At 45.3% G+C, this 23,347-nt stretch overlaps 2 protein-coding genes across 6 annotated transcripts in view; one reads left to right on the top strand and one right to left on the bottom strand.

Moving 5' to 3' along the window:
- Positions 1 to 694: 694 nt before the first annotated feature.
- Positions 695 to 23,347, bottom strand: part of CZH12orf43 (chromosome Z C12orf43 homolog) — a 31,348-nt gene continuing 8,695 nt past the window's right edge. For all 4 annotated transcript variants that reach the window (XM_089775144.1, XM_075898065.2, XM_075898069.2 and 1 more), the window contains one exon: positions 695 to 1,161. In XM_089775144.1, the coding sequence (XP_089631270.1) occupies positions 723 to 1,161 (439 nt within the window). In that variant the 3' untranslated portion in view covers positions 695 to 722. The remainder of the gene's footprint in view (positions 1,162 to 23,347) is intronic.
- On the top strand, positions 2,188 to 22,289 carry HNF1A (HNF1 homeobox A). Of its 2 annotated transcripts, XM_025180409.3 has the most exons (11): positions 2,188 to 2,282; positions 2,954 to 3,360; positions 10,991 to 11,190; positions 12,062 to 12,248; positions 12,893 to 13,131; positions 14,668 to 14,825; positions 17,300 to 17,501; positions 18,703 to 18,894; positions 19,172 to 19,293; positions 19,646 to 19,787; positions 20,745 to 22,289. In XM_025180409.3, the coding sequence occupies exons 2-11, from the start codon at positions 3,026 to 3,028 to the stop codon at positions 20,870 to 20,872; spliced, it is 1,905 nt and encodes a 634-aa protein (XP_025036194.2). In that variant the 5' UTR covers positions 2,188 to 2,282; positions 2,954 to 3,025; the 3' UTR covers positions 20,873 to 22,289. The 2 variants fall into 2 exon arrangements, with proteins under 2 accessions (XP_025036194.2, XP_075754179.1); XM_075898064.2 differs by lacking the exon at positions 2,954 to 3,360 and having other exon boundaries at positions 2,213 to 2,282.

Here is a 23,347-nt window from a genome sequence, read left to right as displayed (position 1 = left end):
TGATCTAGTTAATTAAGAAGTGAAACACCTTTCAGAAGAATGTTCTACCTGTGAAAGAGACATTTCAATTGGTAATGAAGCCATTTAATAGGCATTTGCCAATCCCCAGTAAATACTGTCAGTTTCTGAATTTATGTGTGTTACTCTACAGGGCCTTGGTTTAAACATTGCTTTAAAAATGTCATTGGTGTGTCTCTCAAGATTGTAAAATCACATCTCTAAAAAATCATCCTCCTTCCTCCCCTGTGCTGTTGTTGGGCAAAAGGACACCAGATTAACAGTGCTGCATAAGGCCCCATACACCCTAAGGATGTCCCTGGATCACATTGCTTTGATCACATTTTTGTGGGTGGGTTTAGTGTGTGGGTGCTAGTCAGTGGTCTGTGATAAACAGGCAGCCAGACTAAGTCCCTTCCGACCTTAAACTCTAAGAAATTATTTCAGGTTTTAGATAAAATGTAACCACGTGCAAAAAAAATTCTCATTTTTAACCTGAAGGAGTCCTTTTGATGAATGTTCTGTATTTTTCTACGTACAAAGAGAAAGCACGTACCTTCATACCAAATCAGTACTGTAATTTAAATAAAATAATTACTTCTCTATTTTTTGCTAAATAAATGATGAACCCCTTAGATCAGACAGAAATGTTAGATGTCTCCCTCTAAAATCTTCCACCCACAGAATGCAAACTTCCTTTCTCTAGATTCTGTCCAATCTGCTATTTATTTTTGTTGTATGCTTGAGAGACAACAAATACAAACATTCTTAAAGTAAAAATTCACATTCAGTCTGAATGATTTATTTAAGATTAAGGAAACCACCACATTAAGGAAAGAACAGCGATAAGAGCACAACGTGCAGGAATCTCCAATGTAACATGCTGCAGCAACTCTGGGACCACTGTGGCTCTTGTCTCCGCACAGCATGTTCCTAGAATCATAAAGGTGCAGCACACAGAAAACAAAGGGTGGCAGTTTCGTAGCTGTATGCATCACAGCTGGCTTTTGTAATGAAAATGAAAGTTTTCCAAACTTACAACTAAGGCTCAGACTACTGACTGCTGAATGTGAGGCTGGGTTCCAAGATGTCCAGTGTGCCACATTCACTTCTCTCTTCTGCACTGTGCCAAGAGGAGGAGGTGCTCTCTGGAGCAGAATCCATCTGAAACAAAGGAAAACCATTAGTGAAAATCCCTGCTGAGGGGCTGAGCCAGCAATCCACTGATAATCTGTTGTCAGGAGCAGCCCTAGGAGTTTTGCTGGTCAGGGCAGAAAAATCTTTCTACAGTGGCCAGAGGAAACAAACACCATTAAAACAGATGGCCAATCAGCAGAATGGAGTAAAATAGCCACCAAAACCCTGGGTAAGGGCAACCATCTTCCTGGCCCATCCCCCCTACAAGTGGCCCTGCTTGTTGTGTTGTCATCATAGGGATCCAGTTTGACGAGGAGCTTTGTCTTTTGCTGACTCAACAAGCATGAACTCTATGGAATGAAGCTTGGGAAGCCCCCAAAGGGAAGGGAGAGTCTAAGGTCACAGTGTAGCAGCATCTTTTGCCAGTCCTTGGGCTGTGCAGGAAGCTCCATCCAGCCTTCCTCAGCTTGGGCCTTAGAGGAGAGCCTATAAATGGGGGGCAGTTGTGTGATGGAGTGACTCTATAGAGAACCCTCAGTAAAACATTATTGTCAAAATTTTCCCCTCTCTGATCCCGCACAGGAAACAACCATCACTTCCCGATTGAGATGGTACAAGCTATAAAATCAACATTGGGAAATTAGACTATTACAAGTTGATCATTTTAGATACACCTTGTTAGCCAGTCAGAGTAGACACGTTAACTCCCAGATGTGGAGATGAAAAGGGACAGCGACTTATCTGACTTCCAGTACAAGAGTGGCCAGAGAGTTTGGCCAAGTGATTCCTGCATCAAGCCTATATCTTTTGGGATTAATTAGCACAAGTCGTTTAAGAAAGATCCAACAGTTAGGAGTAGCTCCCTAAAGCAGGTTAGTTTCAACAGGGACAGAAGTACAGTGTTGATAAATGAAGTCACTGTGGGTGGCACTCATAGGGAGAGGAGGAGCAATTGTACGCAAGCCAGGAACCTCTAGCCGTGCACCAATACCCAGAACACAGCTTGCATGTTTATTTTGTTTGCCTACTTAGATTATAAATTCAATGAGGCAGGCCCCATGTCCCCTTTATAAAGTGAGCACATTCTCTGAGCACTCAGCAAATGAATAATAAAGGCAGTAGGTTATGAAGAAGACAAATGGGGACAGGTAAGTGTCAATATGGGGAACTGGCTCAGATACCATGTAGTGCCTCTGTATGTACCACAAAGTCAATGGGAGCCCTCTGGGAGATCTGGGAATATGAGAGTAAGTCCAGAGGTTGTACTTGATGCTTGGGGTGCACACAGCACAGATTGGCTGAGCTGCTGAAGCTGCTAATTCCCAACTCAAAGGGTTTTGTGGGGCTGAGCCTCATGCTTTTGGCTCCTGGAGCGTATCCCTGTTCTTGACTTAAGCCAATAGGGCCAAGAACCAGCCAGACACCTCAGCTCACGTTCTTGTTCCATTTTCTTTCCGTTTCTCTCTTCTGTCTGTCTCCCATCCTGGCTTTTTCCCTGGCCATTGCTTTTGCTCTCCTTCTCTCTTCTTCCTCCCTACCCTTCCCCCTCCCCCGCTCTCTGCACTTTGTGAACTGCTGCTGCAGTGCTGAAGTCCAAAGTTCAGTAACTTGCTAAGCACACGGATAAATATGAACCTTGGAGAATTTACACTGCTCCAATGTAAACAGATAGCCAAGGGTCCCTTTATCAGCACTGGCTCAGGACAGTCGTGGGGGGTCTAAGTGGCTCACTTTTATATTTTGTTTTTTTTTTGGGGGGGTGCAAAGGCGGGAGTCTGTGCCATTCCCACTCCACTGACAGTGGGTCGTGTTACCTCAGGAACATGGTGTAGGGAAGGCTGACGGCAGAACGTTCTGAAACTCAAATCCAACGGATACCAGACTGAAGACCATGGTCTCTAAGCTGAGTCATCTTCAGGTGGAGCTGCTAGGAGCACTGCTGGAGTCAGGGCTAACCAAGGAGACCCTGATCAAAGCGCTCGGGGAAGTGGACCCCTACAACCTCCAGAGTGAAAGCCAGCGAGCCATCAATGCCATTCAGGCCGAGAAAGGGGAGCCCTGTGCTGAAATCCCTCATCTTCCCAACGGGATGGAGGAATCCAGAATGTCCGAAGAGGAAACCTCTGATGATGGGGAGGAATTCACCCCTCCAATAATGAAGGAGCTGGAAAACCTGAGTCCAGAGGAGGCTGCTCACCAGAAGGCTGTGGTGGAGAGACTCTTACAGTAAGGACATGGCTTTCCTTTCCCCTTCTTGTCCTTCATTTATTTTTTTCACCCTCTTTCCTTCACCTCTTCCATGAAATGCCTTGATGTTCACAGCTGATCAGAAATTCTCCCCATCAGTGCCAGCCCCCAAACCTTCCTGAACTGACAAGGTTCATGTTCCTTTATAATGTACACACAAAGAGCCACACAGCCCGATCACATATTAAAATTGATCCTCTCATCTGGGAAACAAGGACTTCAAAAAGGGAGGTGCACAAGTTCTGTCTCATTAGCTGCATGCCCGTTTTTTCAGAATCCACCATTTCAGTTGTTAGGAAAATATAAATAAAAAGGAAGCGTGCAAATATCTGGGTGGCATACTAACCGCCATCATGGAGCGTGGGACTTTTCACCACAGGAAGGAAAAATATTCCTAAGTTCTCTTGCCATTTTTACCAAGATGTACATTTTTATTTTACTGATGTTAGCTAGAGTCAAGTATTTGTAAGACTGCTGATCTTCATGCGTTTGTGCATGTAAGACTCTCATTGATTGCAATGGGAATTTCAGATGCATGCCAAACTGACTGGCAATCCAAGTTAATATTATCCAATGCTTTTTAGCCTCCATCTCCCATCATGAACACTGAACACTGACAAGCCTGCGAGCTAAAGACTATTTTATGAGTTGCCTTAACATGCAATTATTTGTTCTTAAAAGTTTGAGCTCCCTGAACCAATAACGCCCAGTAAGTCCACAGACAGAACCAGAATTGTGCTCCTGCAATTCCGACTCAGCGACATGAATCTAAGAGATTCCGATGGGTAGTCTGCATGAGCAAGGATTTAAGATCTTGCCCTTCAAACCCACCTAACACAATCTCAGATGTCTGCCCTGAAGCTGCTCTCCAAGATTAGGAGCAAACAGGAGGCACAGGGTGACTACAATGTCCTGGAAAATCAAACTGCTACTCACAATCTTTTCTGGGAAAATTAAATTCTAGTCAGAGGCTCTCTCAGCTTTGTACCCACTCCTTTTTATGGGGAAAGGATATTAATACCAAAAAAAAAACCCTTCACCCACAACAAAAAGTACATACAAAACCCCAGCAGTAGACCGAAGATGTAGATATAGCACAGTACTTAAAAGTTAGTATTCACTGTAACATTAAGAGGATATGGTTCTATTGCCTGGCCTCTAGAGAGTCTGGGCAGATTTGGAACGGATCACATTACAGGAGCTTAAGGAAGAAAATACACTGGCTCTTACCTGAGATGAAAGATGCTCCCTATAATTCAGTCTTCTTTTCCATTCAGTTCCATCCATCCAGTCTCCTTTCACTGCCCTGCCTTTTCTATCCGTCCCTCTTCCTCCTTCTGATACCCCTACTGTTCCCAACTCCCCTGTCCTGTATCGGTTTTCCTTTGGTCCTCCTTTCCTATTCTTCCCCTTCTCCTGTCTCTCATCACCCTATTTCTAAGTCTGTCTGTCTCTGTGTGTCTCTCTCTTTTACATTGTTCTTCTCTGTCTCCTCTCCCTCTTCTCCCTAAGCCTGAGTACAGATCCTGGGGCAGTTGGAGCGCCAGTTGCACCGGGCGGGCCCTGGCTAGTTACTAATTATCCAATGGCTTTATTATTTCTCTTTTGTCTTATAAATTTATAAACGAAAAGACCCTGATAAGCTTTTTGATCATTAACTTCTGATGATTTATCAGGTGCCTCTCCATAGAGAAAACCATGGAAGTCAGAAGCTCTTGGCTTTAGCCCCTGTTTAATGAAGGGATGAAGGAGGAATTAAACACCATCTATTAAGCTCTGGTAAAGAGAATTTCACAACTGGGGGGAATTCCTGTTCTGGAGCTGGGGATCCAGTGTGGTCCTTTACCACCGTAATTCCCTTCACGTTGGCATAAACTCTGGTTTCTGATCTTTACCATCTTCCCAGTAGCCCTGTGTGGTTGCTGTTGGTTTCAACACAGAACTAATTTCTATCCCCCATTTCTACAGCCATGCTTTGCACGTCTTCAGCATTTTCTAGTGGAGGATCTCAAAACTCCTTATGAAAAGGGAAATTGAGAAATCATCCTCGTTTACACGAGTTAACTGAGGCACAGAGTGCTTAATTGCCTTACTCATGGTTACATGGGAAGTTGGTGGAAGGGCTAGGAATAGAACCAGAATCTTTTGGAACCTGGTCCTGTGTCTTAACCACAAGGGAGGAAGCATATTGATGCAAACCCATGAGACATTTCTGAAATGGGGGCAGCAAGTAGACAGGTCTGATAAGAATCTCTGCTATTTTCTACAATTTTTAAAAGTGATTGTGTATTTTGGGAAATAAATAAAAAACCTCTTCTGGGTCGATATCAGAGACTGATAATAGGCAAGTGATGGCTGACAACCTTTCAGGAAAGAAATCTTCTTTTAATAAAAGAAGGTCTGATGGGTATGTTCTTAAAATAAATAAAATAATGTTTTGTATTGTATATAAATAATGCAGGTGTTAAAATGCCTCAATTCACTCACCAACAGAACAGGACTGGAAGGAAGGTAACAAGTCAATAAATGTATATACTATAGTTGTGCAAAATGGTGGATTATAGAAATCACCTCCCACCAGATGAGGCACAAGAAAGGTGACCAGCACTGTTTTACCAGGCACAATGGCTGCAGAACAGAGCTTCTGTGTTTGTAAATTCATGGTTGCTGAAATATCGGAGCACACCATTTTGTGGTTTTCGAATACATAGGACGAACCAAGGCACTTTGAAAGCACAGAAACCTCTTCCCATGCTATTAGTACTTTTCGGACTATTATGGTAGACTACATCTTACTCAAAAAATTGTCTCATGGACACCATCTCTTTCTGTTCATGGTCACACTAATTTACTTGCCTACATGGGAAAGTCACCCAGAAAAGTGTTTAATGTATTTCTGTGCTTTTGATGTAGAGATGTACTGCCTGGGAACAAGGAGAAAAGGCACAGCATGACCAGTAACCTTTCTGCAGACCATTAGTATGTGCACTTTGAACCACACTAGAGATTCTGCAAAGCACAGTTTGTGAAACACTGTATTACACTGAGTACATCTGGTATGGAAGTAATTTCCCTTTATTACATAGCTCTAAGTTTACTTGCTAGAGTCCATTATCCTATGCCTCTACAAAATACTCTGAAAATACGGTACACAGGGAGGCTTCCTTAGTAAGGAACTAGGGTCCCCAGTCCTTCACCCACTACACCAAGAATCTCAGGACAGAGAAGAGGGATGGGATTTTCAAACATACCACAGTGATTCAGGAGTACAAGTCTCATTGCTCTTGCATGGGACTCACAGTCCTAATAATGTAGGTGCTTTTGAAAATGCCTCCGTTCACACCAACAAAGGACAGTGCTGGAGGTGTGGTAGCAAGTCAATAGTAAATGTATTCACTTGGGAGAGGGGAGACTATAGGGAAATTATTAGCTGTTCCTTATGGAGAAGAGAGAATACAGATTGTCTTTAGTGAGGGACAGGAGAAGGAGCAGACTTCAATTGGTGTGCAGCCAACGTCAGGGTAAGAGTTGCTGTAACCTGTGGGCAGGTGTAGCCATTTTTACCTCTGGGCAAAGGGTAAAATTCCATAGGGAAAGAGGGAGGTTGAGATAAGAAGATTTCCACTGGAGCCTGGGGAAGGGGCATATTTTCTGAAGAGGACAAAGGGGAATACGGAGGTAAAAGGCCCATCCCTTACCCCCAGGGAGAGCTGGTTTCTGAGGAGCCCTGTGATAAAGCTACAAGCACCCCTTCTATTTTAGCATATGATTGCATAGGCCAAACTAAGGCAAACCAAGCAAAATTCAAACAGAAAACAACCCTGCAGAGGCTAGTCTTACCTTCCCTGCTCACTGCCTACCTCAGGTCCAGTCTGTGCCTTGAAACCGGTGATAGTTGTCTAGCAGTCTTCAATAGAAAGGACTGGAGGGATGATCCTGAGCACTTCAGAGCTCTGGATCTCCCCTGAACTCATTTCCAGTTCAAAGCAGGACGAATTCAGAACCTGCATCCAAGAGATCATATCAGATCTTTTGCACCAGAGAATATGAAAAACAAGACTGTGCTGCCCTGGGAGCTGGAGGAGAATAAAGGAAAAACGATGGACAAAAGCACCTACATTATTAGGACAGAAAATAAGGAGAAAAAAAGAGGGAATTTGAGAAGAAATATCGGGAAGAGGGAAGGAGAAGTTCCCCTGAATGTTATATCCCTAGCTCTCTGGATTGGGTTTTCTTTAATGCTAACAACTTGATATTTACTTTCCATTTAAATTTGAGATGTTGCTATAAATTATCAACTAGCCTCTTGTTCCCTTTGAGTTTATAACTAACTACCTGGGTTACTTATTGTTCAAGTAACAAAAGGGAGGTGAAAACGCCCTCAAAAAGCAACCTCACAACTGAGGAAAGGAGCAGCTGGAATGGAAGAGATAGGACCCATGTCCTAGAGGCTGTGGAGGGCCAGGGAGAGCGCTTATGCTCTGGGGACAAGGAGAAGCCAAAGGCAAGAAACAAGGACCTAGAAGATGGAAAGGAAAGAGTGGAAGTCTGTTAGCTGAGGACAGGGAAAATCTGGGGATAGACCCTACAGACTGGGAAGGCAATAGGGAGAGAGTCTGTACTGAAGGAAAAAATGCCAGCTCAAGTCAAAATGAGGCAGGAAGTGGTCAGACATTGAACAAGGTGGCAATCCCAACTCACTACATCATTGGGAGTTTTTCCCAAGATTAGGCCGGAGGTGAAAATCTCCATCTGAAGACAAGGGAAGTTTTGCCCACAGATGCAGGAATTTCACTCAGGTGTTGATGTACATGAAGGAGGCCTTTGCAGTGGCACTATGAGGATAAGTGATAGTCTATGAGGGTGTTCAGCTGATCTAGTACACAGCCAGCTCTACAATATAACATAAGATCATGAGGGATTTTGGCTTTGACCAGATATAAGGACGCAGTTACGCTTTCATCTATGCGACGCCATGAAACCTTCCTTTACACATATTAGGGGACATCTGTGCTGTGAACAGCTCCCAAGTGCAGATGCACTGGAATTGCAGATGCACCTTGCGGATGCATCTTGACCTTAGCACCCATCATGTTCTAAAGTGTCGAAGAGAATGACCTTCCCAATCCTTCTGACAAGGAGAATGGGGATCCAGATGGGGGGAGGGGGTAAATGGCTCAGAGGCCATGTGGGGAGGTAGTCAGTACATTACAAAGGCCTCCATGGATGTTCATGAATTCCCCTCCCTCTCTTCACTGACGGACCTGGAATCACGATTTGAAAGACAGTGAGCCTTGCCCATGAGCATCTATCCCTGTACAACAGAGTGCGGGGCCACTGCAAGGTCATTGGACACCTCTTTAAAGAAGCAACTACTGAGTTGCAAGCTGGATTCATGGAGGCGGAATGAAGTGAGACCCCAATAGGGAGATTAGTCCTTGTCTCAAGAGACAGTAGAGCAAATGCCAGCTGCTTAAAGCTCAGGAATGGGGAAAATAGGCTAGAGGGCTGTCCTAATGTGGGGGAGGGTGTCTTTGAAGAGAACAAGGGGAGAAGATGGAAAATGGAGCATTTTGGCACAATTCCGCCATTAGAGAGGAATATGTGGTGCCATTTTAGGAGTTTTATCTCAGCCTCCTGCCACACAAGCTGCAGTTGAGCTTGCTCCTTGGACCGTCTGGTTGCTGTGGAAGAGGCTGCAGCAGGAACAAAGATAAGGGTGTTTGCGCTGAGAGAACATATGCGGACTTTGTTCTCCTTATCACTTTTCAGCCTCCGACAACCCACAGAGTCAACAAAGCAGTGCGTGCTCAGGCTGCTCAACCTCCACTCCCCAACTGCCCTGCTGTATTTTTGCCATAATCCTGGGGTATTTTTCTCTTATTCCTCCCACTTGTGACTGGCACTTGGAGATGATCTCAACGTTATACCATGTAGGGATCTCTTCCAGTCTAGTCAGTCTGTCAGGCATTTCACAGTAGAAAAACAGAGGGAGGTTCCATCCTACAGCTGCAAAGAAATCGGGCGTTTCTCAACCCAAGGGTTGTCCAGGCAGTGTTGTTTGGTTCTGAACAGCTTGGTTCAGAACTTCCACGTTTTACTGGGTTTCAGGTTCAGTCAAACCCCAACTACCCACTGAAATTCAATCACAATCCCTTAGTCAACCCCATGGTTCACAAATGTCCCCTTGCTGCTTACCTCCCCTTGAGAAGTAGCCATATTAGTCTGTAACTTTAATAAAAACAAATAGTCCTATGGCACCTAAGAGACTAATAAATATATAGATAGTATCATGAGCTTTGGTGGGCAACACCCACTTTTTAAAATGAGAAGATCTACATCTGAGGAAGTGGGTGTTGCCCACAAAAGCTCATGACACTATCTATATATTTTTGTTAGTCTCTGGTGTCACAGGACTACTCGTTGTTTTCAGATGTTCAGGAACCTTAACAGACATTCTAATAAGCCCTATTGGGGATTTATAATTCACACACGGTTCTACTCTTCTTGGCTTGTACAGGGGAGTGGTTGGGACTGTAAAATAGAGGTTCATTTTTTTTTCTCTAAGAACATAGATGCAGAATGGAAAATTTGAAAGAGTAGGTGTATGGTTACTTATAGGTGTACATGTATAGTGCCAGATGTGCAAGGATATGTGGGTTAATGTTATGGCTGGTATTCTGACTGGCTATGATACAGCATACAAAATACATCCTACCTGCCTCATCAAAGACAAAGCATAAACAGAGGATTCACTTATCTCATTGCTTCTGGTTAAGGATGTTAAGAAGCGGGTAATTGACTAATTGGGTACTTAATACAATTTGTATCGAATATAGGGTGTCCCCCCTATACATCGGTTCTGCACTAATGCTATCGACGCTTGCAGGAACGGTTGTGTTGTAAGACCTCACATTCCCCACTCTTACATAGCGGAAAGAAGACCAATTTTCAGAAATGGACGTCAGCTGCAGGAAAAAACATTCCCTGCTTTACGTCATTTTGCTATATGTCCACGTTTTTTGGAACATATCTTGGCTGTATAGTGGCTGTATATCTTGGCTGTATAGTGGTGGCACCCTGTACACAATTAGTCAATAAACTGCAGAGCCGCAGAGGGCATAGGAGCAGGACCCAGCATGAGCTGGGACTCAGCAATCCCAGACTACTGCAGCTCTACCTTTTAAGCGTAGTAAGACCTATACTTAAAAGGCAGAGAGCTGCAGCGCAGGTGGCTCCCACAGCCAGCACAAGCCAGGGCTGAGCAGTTCCAGCTCGTGCCAACTCCAAGGCCCCTGCTCCCCTGTTCCCCTTTCCGCAGAGACGGTGCTGGGGGGATCCAGCTTTTAAGCTGCACCCCCTCACCACTGGCTCCTGCTTACCCCCACCCCTTTGCTGCCTCCGATACAGAGTTAGCAAGAGGGAGGGAGAACAACTAGTCGAATAGGGGCTAGTCAACTACTTGAATAGTTGCTTATATTCCTACTTCTGGTGCCCACACTTCATGTAAGAAGTCCTGGCTGACATTCCTGGAATGCCTTCTGTGGAACCTGGTTACAAAAGCATACGAGTTCTATCTTTAATGAGGTGCATTTTCTATTCTTTCTAGAGAAGATCCCTGGAGAGTAGCAAAGATGGTGAAATCCTACCTCCAGCAACACAACATCCCTCAAAGGGAGGTGGTAGATACCACGGGTCTGAATCAGTCTCATCTCTCACAGCACCTCAACAAAGGCACACCAATGAAGACTCAGAAGAGAGCTGCCCTCTACACTTGGTACGTCCGCAAGCAGCGAGAGGTGGCCCAGCGTAAGTACAACAGCAAATCTCTCCTAGCTTTAGTGTGCTATAGCTTCCACTATCCTCATCTGCAGGGTGGAAGTCAGGGGAACAGGGTCCTTTCTAGCGGTAAGACTAGACAAGTCCATGTCACCATTCAGCAAGGGTGGCCAAACTGCACAAAGCAATCTGCAGCCGGGCACATCTTTAAAGGTGAAGGAGCAGGCAATAGCACTCATCTAGCCGTATATCAAAGTGGAGGCAGTGACTTGGACCAAGAGGGAGCACTACATAATGAACTGCATCTATGTAAGCACACAGCACAGCGGATCACGGCACTGATAGTCCCCAGGACTGTCAGCACCAGAAAACAGTTCTCTGCAATTTCAGCTCAAGAAGTAATTCCATTAGTCATAAGTAAGTAGCAGGCCGTAACTCTGGGGTATCCTCTTTCACACATACTAAGCCAGTGTGTTACAGAAATACATGCTTAAAGTGATAGCCTTGCAACCTCTACTGCCATATGAACAAATGTGGCTGTAATCTGTTTAATTTTATACATATTAGGTGGGACTCTAGTATAATTAATAACTTGGCCTTTGGTTGGGCCTAAAGGATTGGACACTACTTGAGCTACGGCCATGCTCCTGCCTGCTCCTTTTGCTTGTTTGGTTTCACTGCTTCATGCTGGGAATACATGCCGTATGTCTGACACAGGGACATATGGTGCAATCTTATCCATTTTAGGTAAATATAGAGCTTTACTTCAATCCTATCTAGCTTTTGCATCTGCATTTGTTTCACGCTGAGTGTGGATCAGCTGCTCTGAGCCAGCTGAATTCCAAGCAAGGCAATGGTACAGAAACATCAAGCCAAGCCCCTTGCCCATTTGTGTTTCCAGAGTTCACACATGCTGGCCAGGGACTCATGGCAGAGGAGTCCATGGGAGATGATCTGCCCACCAAGAAAGGGAGAAGAAACCGTTTTAAGTGGGGTCCTGCCTCACAGCAGATCCTATTCCAAGCTTACGAGAGACAGAAGAACCCGAGCAAGGAGGAGAGAGAGGCCCTGGTGGAGGAGTGCAACAGGTGAAGGAGAGTCTCCACTGTTGATCCAGGAAGGGAAAGAGAAAGGGGTGGAATGGGGCTTTGTGTGCTTTCGCTCTACTGCTGGAGGCCATGCTCTGCTCTGCACGAGGGCAATGGAGTAGCAGTGGATTGAGATCTCCTCTGGTTCTTACTTTGAGATACAATTTGAAAAACCCAGTGCAGGAAAAATCCCAATACGCAGACAAGAGCAAGAGAATGATTGGCTGAGTCAGCTATAGAACAAGCTTCTAGCATAGAGCTCTCACCGCCTGTTTCCAGTCCTGGGATTCAAGAAAACTCTGCCTCGCTACCTACAGTACAGAACAGCCTGTTCACCCTGCTCTGAGCCAGAGGACCATGCATAATGGCATGCATACTGACACCAAAGTCATGCATGCACCACACCCCCACGTAGACCTTTGGCTCTTCAGCATGCACTCCCCCCTCTCCCTGTGAGTGTACCATCAAGGGCTTGCCGGGAAGACCCAGCCTGATCACAGGAGGCCCCACAGGAGGGATTAGCTGGTTAGGGAGGGTGATCAATCATTCAACAGTGCTCCAGCTCACCCAACAGAGTAGAATGAAAGTGTTTCCTACTGCAGCCCGGAGATCAAAGCAGCCCTTCCTGTGCTCTTTCCTGACAGGGCAGAATGCATTCAGCGTGGCGTCTCCCCTTCCCAGGCCCAAGGTCTGGGCTCAAACCTGGTCACAGAAGTGAGAGTTTATAACTGGTTCGCCAACCGTAGGAAGGAGGAGGCCTTCCGGCACAAGCTAGCCATGGATACCTACAGCGGGCCGCAGTCCAGCTCTGCACCCCCGCTGACCTCTCACAACACTTCCTCCCTCCAGCCCCCATCTGCTCTCTCGCCAAGCAAAGTCCATGGTGAGTACTGACTACAAAGGGGGAGTTTGGAAACAGGAGACTGGTGAGTCTGCCAGTTCAGGCACCAAGACCATTCGAAGTCTGCCTCTTTCAGAAGTTGACCCGTGGATGGGAGAGCCAAGCTGATGTGGGGTTTACACAAGATGAGTGTGTCAATCAGGGCCACTCAACTTTGGAATCCCTAGGAGCCAGAATGATACTCACAGCACATGCTGAAGGCTGCTACTTAAGTGTGGCTGCATATACATGCAAATATATATGCAAAAATGTGCAAATAGCTTGTTTCACACAATGCCCTGGTGCTCCCGGCACCTCCTCCCTGGGGGCTAGAAACACCGACACCCTGGACCCGTCTGTTCCAGCCATTCCAGCCGCTTATGTCTTTCAATGCTCACCCTGCCTGGGAGACGCCTCGCCGTTGTGGAGCGTGTTCCCAGTGGAGGCCACGTTCAAAGGATCTCACCCACGCAAACCCAAACTGCACCAGGGGCTGCAAACAAATGGCAGCATGTTGAGTATCCCTGGTGTAGATGATGAATGGCAGTTTAATGGTGGAGATTCCATCATCCCTCTGGGTGTGTCTACACTGCAAAGTTATTTCGGAATAACGACCGTTATTCGGAAATAGCTATGCGAGCATCTACACAGCAATTCCGTTATTTCAAAATAATTTCGAAATAATGGATGGCTTATTCCGACTTCTGTAAACCTCATTCTATGAAGAATAATGCCTATTCTGAAATAGCTATTTGGAAATAAGGTGTGTAGACACTCCACTGCTGCTATTTTGAAATAGCCCCTCACCAGGGCCATTCTAAGTCATTTCTCTTAGGGCTCTAAATTGAGATAGCATGTCTACATTAGGGAAGCCTGCCTCGGACTCATGTTGAGGTGTCCCTGCAAGTGTAGACGTGCTATTTTGGAATAACTATTCCAGAATAGCTAATCGGGAATAGCTTATTCTGCAATAACTGTGCAGTGTAGACATTGCCTCTCAGAGTAAGAGATTGGTAGCAATTTCCCTTGACACAACAGAGCAGAGAAGGCCCAACACTTAGAAGGAAGAATTCCCCCAAAGGAAGGATTTGGCTCTATTGGTGAGGCGAGGGAAGCCCAAGGCTGAATGAACGTGGAAGACTGAGTTTACCACTTGCTCTAGGGAGGAGGCTATCACCCGGACTCCCTTCCTTTCTATATTTTCTCCCAGGAGGAATTTCTAGTCAAGTGAGCTAGACAACTAGCTCCCCACAGGGATACGCAGCCCTGCACAGCCAGCTCATTAGGAGGTGACTTGTCCAAGGCCACCCAGCAAGCTACTGGGAGGATTAAAATGCTACTGTGTTCTTGGTTTCCAAATACCAGGCTCAGTCCAGTCGGCCCCTCAGCTCTGAAACAGCACCAGTGAAAGAGGGAGAGCTGCCTCAGTGCACCTGCCATTTCTAAGGCAAATGCCTAGAAAGGGAATTGAATTGCTTGTCCTACTTTACTAGAACAGCCTCAGAGGTGGAGATTCATGACTCTCCTTTTCCGACACAGGCATGAGGTACAACCAGCAGCCGGCCAGTGAGGCAGAGTCTTCCAGCAGCAATCACCATGGGAACAGCTCCTTGGTGACCACCCAAACAATTCTTCATCAGGTCTCTCCCCCTGGACTGGAGCCAAGCCAGAACCTATTGAGCACAGACACAAAGCTGGTGAGTGACATACACCCTAGTCCTGGTGGCTCCACGGTGTCAGGGAATCAAAGTGGGATGCCCGGGTTGGCAGAGGCCAATATTCAGAAGCGATATTTTCCAGAATGTTAATGCCCACAGCAGTATGCAGTCCAAAAACATTCTCACACCTTGTCACCTAGGGGTGGGAGTGGGTACTGGGAGGATGAAGACTGAGTAGGACTACCCCACTGAGTTATTGGCAAAACAGTATGATGCACCTTTCGGTAGGAAAACAGGGGCCAAGATATTCAATGACACACCTGTCCTTAACCTCCCCATCCGAAAAGGTCTGTCCCTCTCCCACTGATCAGATTCCTTCCATTACCTCTCACTTTTGATTCAACTCCACACTCGAACAAATAGTCCCACTGGATTCTTTTCAGCTAACAAAACAGGGATGGACCGTTACCTGTCCTGACCCATTTGTAAGAGTTAGGTACAATAGACCCAGCGTGCATAGAATTCCTACCGATAGATTTTGTGCAATAAATCTGTATTGTACCAGCCTACTGATCTTGAAGCTAATCTCCTTTGGATGGCTTTCGTTAACAAAGCTTACTCCCATGTGGTTTGTATCGCTACATTAAGATTATATGATTGATCATTTTTGGCTGTTTTCCACAGTTCCCTTGAATTATATGCTACATAGAAAACCTGTTAGCAAGAGGTTTGTATTGGTCTATAGTTGTCCTAGGCTAGGGCAAAGTCTAATTCATGAATCCACTTAAAATCTTTATAGTCATCCAGTCACTCGGCTGATTTTCTAGTCACTCCACAAATTGTTGAAAACCTCCTTTCACTGCTGTGTACAAAAAGGGACCAACCATTTACCCTCTTGCTCCTTACTTGTTTCAAATTCCATGCAAATGTTTATGTTTTAAAAATTCCAATGCTTTATATAAATATATATCAAGTGCTTGGCTCTGGCAGCTTAACACTTGATACCTCTATAGCACTTTTAAACTAGGGACCTTATGTGGTTTACAGACTACAACCCTCAGACTCACTAGAGGGTAGATATGAATTATGAAGCTCATCAGAATAAGAAAACTGAGGCACAGGCAGGTTAAGTGACTTGATCAAGGTCACAAATTCAGTCAGTGACATAACCAAGTATAGCACTGAAAGTCCCGCTCTACCCTCAAGCTTTGTGGTTCTTAAACTTTTGCACTAGTGACGCCATTCACACAGCAAACCTACTTTATAAATTGCAAACACTTTTTAAATATTTAAAACTATTATAAATACTGGAGGCAAAGCAAGGTTTGGGGGGTGAAGACTGACAGTCGCAAGCTCACCCCCCCATATAATAACCTCGTGATTCTTTTGAGGGGTCACAACCCCCAGTTTAAGAAACCTTTCTTGCGAGACATGCACCCTCTCTCTGTAACAAGCAGCTTGGGAATAATGCATACTAGAATTTACACCCCTTTAGTCTGTACTATCATACAGCGTAGAGAAGCCATAAGAAAGGAAGGACTCAGGATTGTTCTCTTCTGCTCTATAACTGACTTGTAAAATCACTGAGCCTCTCTCTGTGGGTATGTCTAGACTACAGGGTTTTTTCGAAAAAAGTGGCCTTTTTTCCAAAAAAACTCCCCCTGCATCTAGACTGCCACCAGGTTCTTTCAGAAGTAAATCGAAAGAATGCAGCAGTTTTTCGATCGAAGAAAACCTCATTTTATGAGGAATAACATCTTTTTTCAAAAGTGCTCTTTTGAAAAAAGGCATTATTGAACGCGAACTGTGCTTTTTCAAAAGAGAGCATCCAGACTGTCTTGGGTGCTGTCTTTTGAAAAAGCAGCTCACTTTTTTGAAAGAGGCTTGTAGTCTAGACGTACCCTCTGTGGCTCATTTTTCAAACTCTAAAACAAACTTCATATCTACCTTCTAATGGGGTTGTGAAGGTTAAAGTTTGTAAAGCCCTTTGAAGTTCCTAGTTACAAAGTGCTAAACAAGTGTAAGTGTTAGGCCGCTAAAGCTGAACATGTAAAAAAACCCACTTTGCAACTGTCTATATATAAAAATGTACATGGAATTTAATAAGATGTAGCAGCAATGGGGTAAATGGATGGACCTCTGTACCTCATTTTTCCCTCCCTAATGTTAACTGAGAATAATATTTCCCTCTATGGGATCAAAGGCTAATTTCACAGATATTTGTAAAAGCGCTTTGAGATTCTCAGATGGGAGGAGACTGATGAGGGCAAGGTGCTATTGTTAATACCCTCAGAGCATTCTTTAATGGTTAATCAATCAGCATGAAAGGAAGCATACAAACTGTACTCAGCTAAATGAAGTCCCTTCCAAACTGTCAGTAATGGGAAGTGGGAGGGAGGAGGAAGGGAAGAGAGAGTGGTGGTGGATCAGAGATTGGAACTTTAAAAATCCTCACCAAGCTACAGCTGTTGCAGATGGCATTTTCACAGATTTTTTTTCTCTCTCCTGCATAGATCTCTGCTCATGGAGGATCGCTCCCTCCTGTCAGCACCCTAACTGCTCTGCACAGCCTAGAGCAAAATCCACACACACTGAGCCAGCAAACCCAAAATCTAATCATGGCATCACTGCCTGGTGTAATGGCAATTGGAGCTGGTGAAACCTCTTCCCTGGGACCAGCATTCACCAACACAGGGGCATCTACCCTGGTAATAGGTAAGCTATTAACCATAGGTGCAAAGTGGAGGGCTCATCATGGTTTGTATCCCACAGAAAGGAAAAAACAACTCTATGATCGTTATAATTGTCTCATTTCCTGAGCCAAAAGCTTGGAAGCTGCAGGGAGAATACATGACTGGGGGAGTCAGTCACAAATGGGGGGGGGGGGGGACTATCAGAAGCTCCCTGGATGCATTAGGACTTTGCACCATTCCACAGATTATGGGGCTATGTCTAGACTGGCCCCTTCTTCGGAAGAGGCATGCTAATTTCTAACTTTGGAATAGGGAAATCCGCGGGGGATTTAAACATCCCCCGCGGGATTTAAATAAACATGGCCGCCGCTTTTTTTCCGGCTTGGGGAAAAGCCGGAAAAGAGCGTCCAGACTGGCGCTTGCAAGTAGGAATAAGAGATCCTCCGGAAAAGGGCTTTATTCCGGAGGATCGTGCCAGTCTGGACGCTCTTTTCCGGCTTTTCCCCAAACCGGAAAAAAAGCGGCGGCCATGTTTATTTAAATCTTGCGGGGATATTTAAATCCCCCGCGGATTTCCCTATTCTGACTTGCCTGCTTTGCATGCCTCTTCTGAAGAAGGGGCCAATCTAGATGTAGCCTGGAAGTGTCTTGCTCCTCCTGAGGTTTACTAGTTTAAATTTCACAAGTGGAGAATGAGTGGCTAAGGAACTCAAGTAAAACATGTCATTGCTTCAAACCCAGCTACACAAAATGAACCCGTGATTCTCAATTCAGTTAATTGTGGCCAGTTACACATAGCATAAATGCCCCTCTTGCCACCAGTCTGAGCTGAGATTAAAATAATGCCTGCGCCATTACACTCCACTCACACTTTTAAAGAAGAATTACAGCAGACTGGAGCATAATTGCATTGTGTGACTGGTGGCTGAACAGGAAGCCACAGCTCTGGCATGGTGCTTTTCTGCCCACAATGTGACTAACTACTGTTGATAGACCTGGGCTTTCACGGACACCAAGTTCATCCACAAAACTGGATACGGCACAGTGGTAAAGCAGCTCCACCTACCTCAAAGAGTCCTTGCTCATATTACTGTGGTAGACCAGCCACAGCAATGAAGGCTGTTCCAGAATTTCTACAGACCCCGCTTTGGCAGGGTCTTGCCATCCCAGTATGAGAGGAGATGAAACAAAGAATTGATTATATATTTGTTTTCGTTTTTCAGGCCTAGCCTCCACCCAAGCCCAGAGTGTTCCTGTGATAAACAGTATGGGAAGCAGCCTTACTACACTTCAGCCTGTCCAGTTCTCCCAACAGCTCCACCCATCTTACCAGCAGCCCATCATGCAGCAGGTCCAGAGCCACATAAATCAGAGCCCCTTCATGGCTACCATGGCCCAGCTACAAAGCCCCCATGGTAAGGGTTCAGACTGCATTTCCCCACCTCCACAGCCCCTTTTGCTTTAGAGGAGAGTTAGAACTTGTGGCCTCTAGGTTCGCAGTCCCAGGTAGCGATCGAAAGAACAAAACAAGAGCGGAGGTGATTTCTCTGCTAGGTCCATGTCCCACCGGTGGCGGCGGAGTATCAGGACTGATAGACAGCAGTGTCGGTGCCAGTCTGGCTCAGCTCCTGTTCCTACTTACAGTTCTCAGAGCTCCAACACTGACCTGATCTGGTTTTCTTTCATTTCCAGCTCTCTACAGCCACAAGTCTGAAGTGGCCCAATATGCACATACTGGCCTTTTACCCCAGACCATGGTGATAACAGACACTGCAAATCTGAGTGCCCTGACTAACCTGACACCAACCAAACAGGTAACAGGGCAGGGAATGGTATATTGCACATGCCCTTATTCCCCTACTTAAATCTGCACAGCATCTTACTAAGCTAACTGCCTATGCCAGGAGAGCCTATCTGGCTCCCTGCTTGTGCCTCTCCAGCAGGACAATCTCCCTCACCCCATCGCCTTGACAATACCAGCTTGAACACTGAGAACATTAGGAGCCAGCTTCTCCGCTGCACTGCCAAGCAGCAATGAGTCTCCTTGGAAACAGGGCTTGCTTGCGGTTTCCAATCCAACTTGCCCATATAAGTCCCTATTAGAAGGCTTATATTACTGACCCGGGCAGACCTGTTTGAAAGCTCAGGAAACATTAATTTTCTCAGGTATTTACATCTGAATCAGAGACCCATACAGAGTCCGGGATCCACACGTCTGTGTCACAAACACCAACAATACATTTGCAGAACCAAGACACCGCCATTCAGCACCTTCAGCCGAGCCATCGCCTCACCCCAAGCCCAGCTGGTAAGGCCAATAAACTTCCATTTTATACGGTGCTTCCACCCCCACCCCACCCCCATTTGCCAATACCACTACCGTAGGGCACGAAATAGGATTCAGGACTTCCCACTCGGCAGCAGAACTCCAACCAGTTCCTGGGGGATGCAGAAAATGAAAAACGAACGGAAGCTGAAAAGCAGAGTCCACGGCAGGGATTGTTCAGCACTTCCAAAGTGAGGTGTGAGAGTGGAGATGGAGCCCCATGTGGAATTTGTAACATTGAAGGACACAGACAGGAATGGTGTCCCTGCACAGCCAAACCCATAGAAGGCATTCAGGGCTGGGAAGGTTGCGATTCCTTCAGGGACCGGATACAAAACAAAGCCTACCAACTCTGGGAGGATATTAGCAAGGGATCAGCTGGAGTGTCATTTTAATTCCGGGGGGAAAAGGGGGTTGAACCCCATGCCACTTTGAGGACAGCTTTAGATCTGGGCACACAAGATTTTGAACACAACGTGGGAATAGGATAAAGGAGTGAAGACTTTTCTATATAAAGAGTCAGAGGGCAGCAAACCAGGGCATAAATTTAATCCACACTAGCCTGTTGTGCATTAAGGATCTGTGGGGAACCTGCAGCCGCACACTGGAAATTCCACACCCTGCGCTTTACTCTACACCTATTTCAAAAAAGCTAGGCCAAGGTACACTCTGGAACTTCTAGTACACTGCAGCAGGTTCCACTGGGATGCTTACTCTGCCACAAGATAGTGTGGGGTAGATTGGCACTCCAGTTTGCTGCAAGCTCAGTGTTTGCATGGAAAAGCCCTAATTCTTCAGTGATGACAGGAAGATATCAGACCTTAGTGTCTGAGAAGGAGAATGCTTCGATGCCACAGAGGAGGGAGGGAAGGAGCGCAGGGTGAGTTAGAGAAGGAACAGGTGAAGGAAGCTACCGTGCTAAACCTGCATGTTTTTAAGTCTCCTCTAGCAACCTGGTGCTCTACCAGAGCTCTGACTCGACCAACAGCCACAGCCACTTGCTGCCATCTACTCACAGCGTGATTGAGACCTTCATCCCTACACAGATGGCATCCTCCACTCAGTAACCATGGTGACTGGTTCACAAGCAACTGCCACAGCTGAGTCGTCAGGAGCAGCTCCATCTGTGCTCGTGGGTCACAGATCACAGCTGCCTTCCCACAGAGAAGAGTGTGTGCCGGGCTCAGAGGCCTCCAGCTCCTCCCCACTGCCTTACACCAAGTCTTCACCTCTCCCCCCATCCAACACAACATGGGAAGCTACAAACGGCCATCCAGGTAGTTGACAGAGAAGGACTGCATTGACACTGCCAAATGGAACAACGGCCATAAAAACTGAAGACTGCCAGCCAGGATAAGGGTTTGAACGGTCTATGGCAAAACTGCAAAGGGATAGCTTGGAATTTTCATTTTTAGCTGGGCTGCAAACATGTAAGCCTGCCACTGCAAGTCCTGCAAGGAAGAGCAGCACTGAGCTGCTGAAGGCAGGCGAGCACCGCTTAAATACCCCACCACTGCTGCAAACAAAGCTGATAGAAACTTGAGGGACACAGCAGCTTTCCTTGGGGCAGACTGCATAAGAGCCTGACTACCAGCCAAGCAAGATAGAGATACTGAGAAACAGAGCCCAGGAAGCCATGAGAACTATCCTCATTAATTACATAACTACTCACTAGAAAACTTGCCATTTCTTTAACTAGAAAGGGACACTGTCAATTTGTTTAGGTCAGAAATAAGACCTATGCTTAAACAGCCCTGGCCTAGTGGAAAAGGCCTGAGTGTTTTCAATAATTCTACTTTGTTTTAAATTCAGAAGTTAAAGCTGAGGAGAAACAAATGTTTAGTTGTCCGCATCAGCAGGCTTAATTCTTGGCCTTTCACACCTCTTATAGCAGGGATGGGAAACCTCAGGCCCGGGGGCTGGATGAGGCCCCCATCCTAGCTGGATCCAGCCTCGAGGATCAGCACTAGGGAGCCTGCGCTGGCACTCCAGCCCCCCTGCCACCTACTCACAGGGCTGGAGCACATAAAATCTACTAGCCTGGGACTCCCTAGCCGCTGGTGTGCGAGGGGAATGTGGAGAGTGTCTTTCTCCTTTTCAGTCAGGGGCTTCTCACTTGTGTGCAGCCACCGACTGATTTTTCTGTTCATCAGCGACCTCCAACCTGAAAAGGCTTCCCAACCCCTGCCTTACAAGGTGATTGGAGGAGCCTGTGTGATCAGCTTTTAGGATGGGGAGAGAAAAAGAAGTGGTTCAACACAGTACATCTGTCCCTTGATGCTGAGAAACAAGGGTCTTTAACCCCTGCCTGATGTTACATCACCGCCCCGAACAGACATTGTGTGTGTTGCTCTCTCTCACGTGTATCAGATCTTCTGTGTAAATATCTCCACGTAGGTGGATTGTTTTAGTATGAATATAGTGTAACCACATCCTTACATTTTAACCCTTCATTGCAGGCCTAATGCTACAGCCCTTATTTCTGTAAACAACCCTTCAGATTTTAATGGATGTATAAGTGAAGGCTTTGGGTCCTGAGGAACTAGTTATAAGGCTTCTAGGACATTTCCTTTCTGCCTTCTTGCTTGTATTGTCATATCACTGGTGAGTGGTAAACACACATAGGAGAATCCGTAATAAAATTCTTTCTGGGGTTCTAATGGAGCTGAAGCTATCAGTTTATGCATAGGGGGGACAAAACACAAGGAGGGGAAAAAATGCTCAAGCCTCTAAAAGGATAAGAAACAAAGGAGAGCAAAAGAAACTAAGTTGACAATGTCCCTAAAGCAACCATGGCTGATGACTGCCAAGATACCGATGTAAATTAGTGCCGGTATTCAGAAGGCTTTTTCCCTGGACTCTGATATTATGAGCTATTAGAATCTAATTTCAGTAACTGAAAAATTCATTGGAATTTTTGACTGATCACTCTCTCCAATCTGTGTTATCCTGTAAATATATTTAACGTTCAGTAAACTGAAAGAAAACCATTTAAGACTATTGTACATTTATCCTCTTTACAGTATAAGTGAAGTCAAATTTCTGAGGAATCCAGAAAAAACTGCATGATTTTCACAAGTTAAAATAAGGCATGTGATTTCTGTTGGCGTATTAAGTTAATTCTAATGCTGTCAAGCGATTAGAAACATTAATCATGATTAATCACACAGTTATACAATAATAAAATGCCACTTATGGAAATTATTTTGGATGCTTTCTACATTTTTAAATAAATGTATTTCAATTACAATGCATAATATGAAATGTACAGTGCTCACTTTCTGTTTGTGATTACAAATATCTGCATTGTAAAAAAACCAAAAAATAGTATTTTTCAGTTCATGCAAGTACTACAGTGAAATTTTTCAATGTTTGCAAGTTTCTTTCATGATAACTATGTAGAAAATAATTTCATTCAAAAATAAAACAATGTAAAACTTTTAAAGTCCATGCAGTCTGGTTTCTTAGACAATTAGTCAAACAAGTTTGTTTATATTTCTAAGAGACAATGTTTCCTGCCTCATGTTCACAATGTCACCAGA

Source organism: Pelodiscus sinensis, chromosome Z, assembly GCF_052426305.1.
Source record: "Pelodiscus sinensis isolate ZL-2025 chromosome Z, ASM5242630v1, whole genome shotgun sequence".
In the NCBI taxonomy this organism is placed as follows: Eukaryota; Metazoa; Chordata; order Testudines; family Trionychidae; genus Pelodiscus; species Pelodiscus sinensis.
The sequence above is the reverse complement of the archived record's forward strand: the minus strand, read 5'-3'. Positions and strand labels throughout refer to the sequence as shown.

Coding starts and splice junctions, on each gene's coding strand:
- HNF1A (XM_025180409.3), top strand. CDS start 3,026: ATGGTCTCTAAGCTGAGTCATCTTCAGGTGGAGCTGCTAGGAGCACTG. Junction 13,132..14,667: donor CTCGCCAAGCAAAGTCCATG/GTGAGTACTGAC, acceptor TTTCCGACACAG/GCATGAGGTACAACCAGCAG. Junction 17,502..18,702: donor GGCATCTACCCTGGTAATAG/GTAAGCTATTAA, acceptor TTCGTTTTTCAG/GCCTAGCCTCCACCCAAGCC.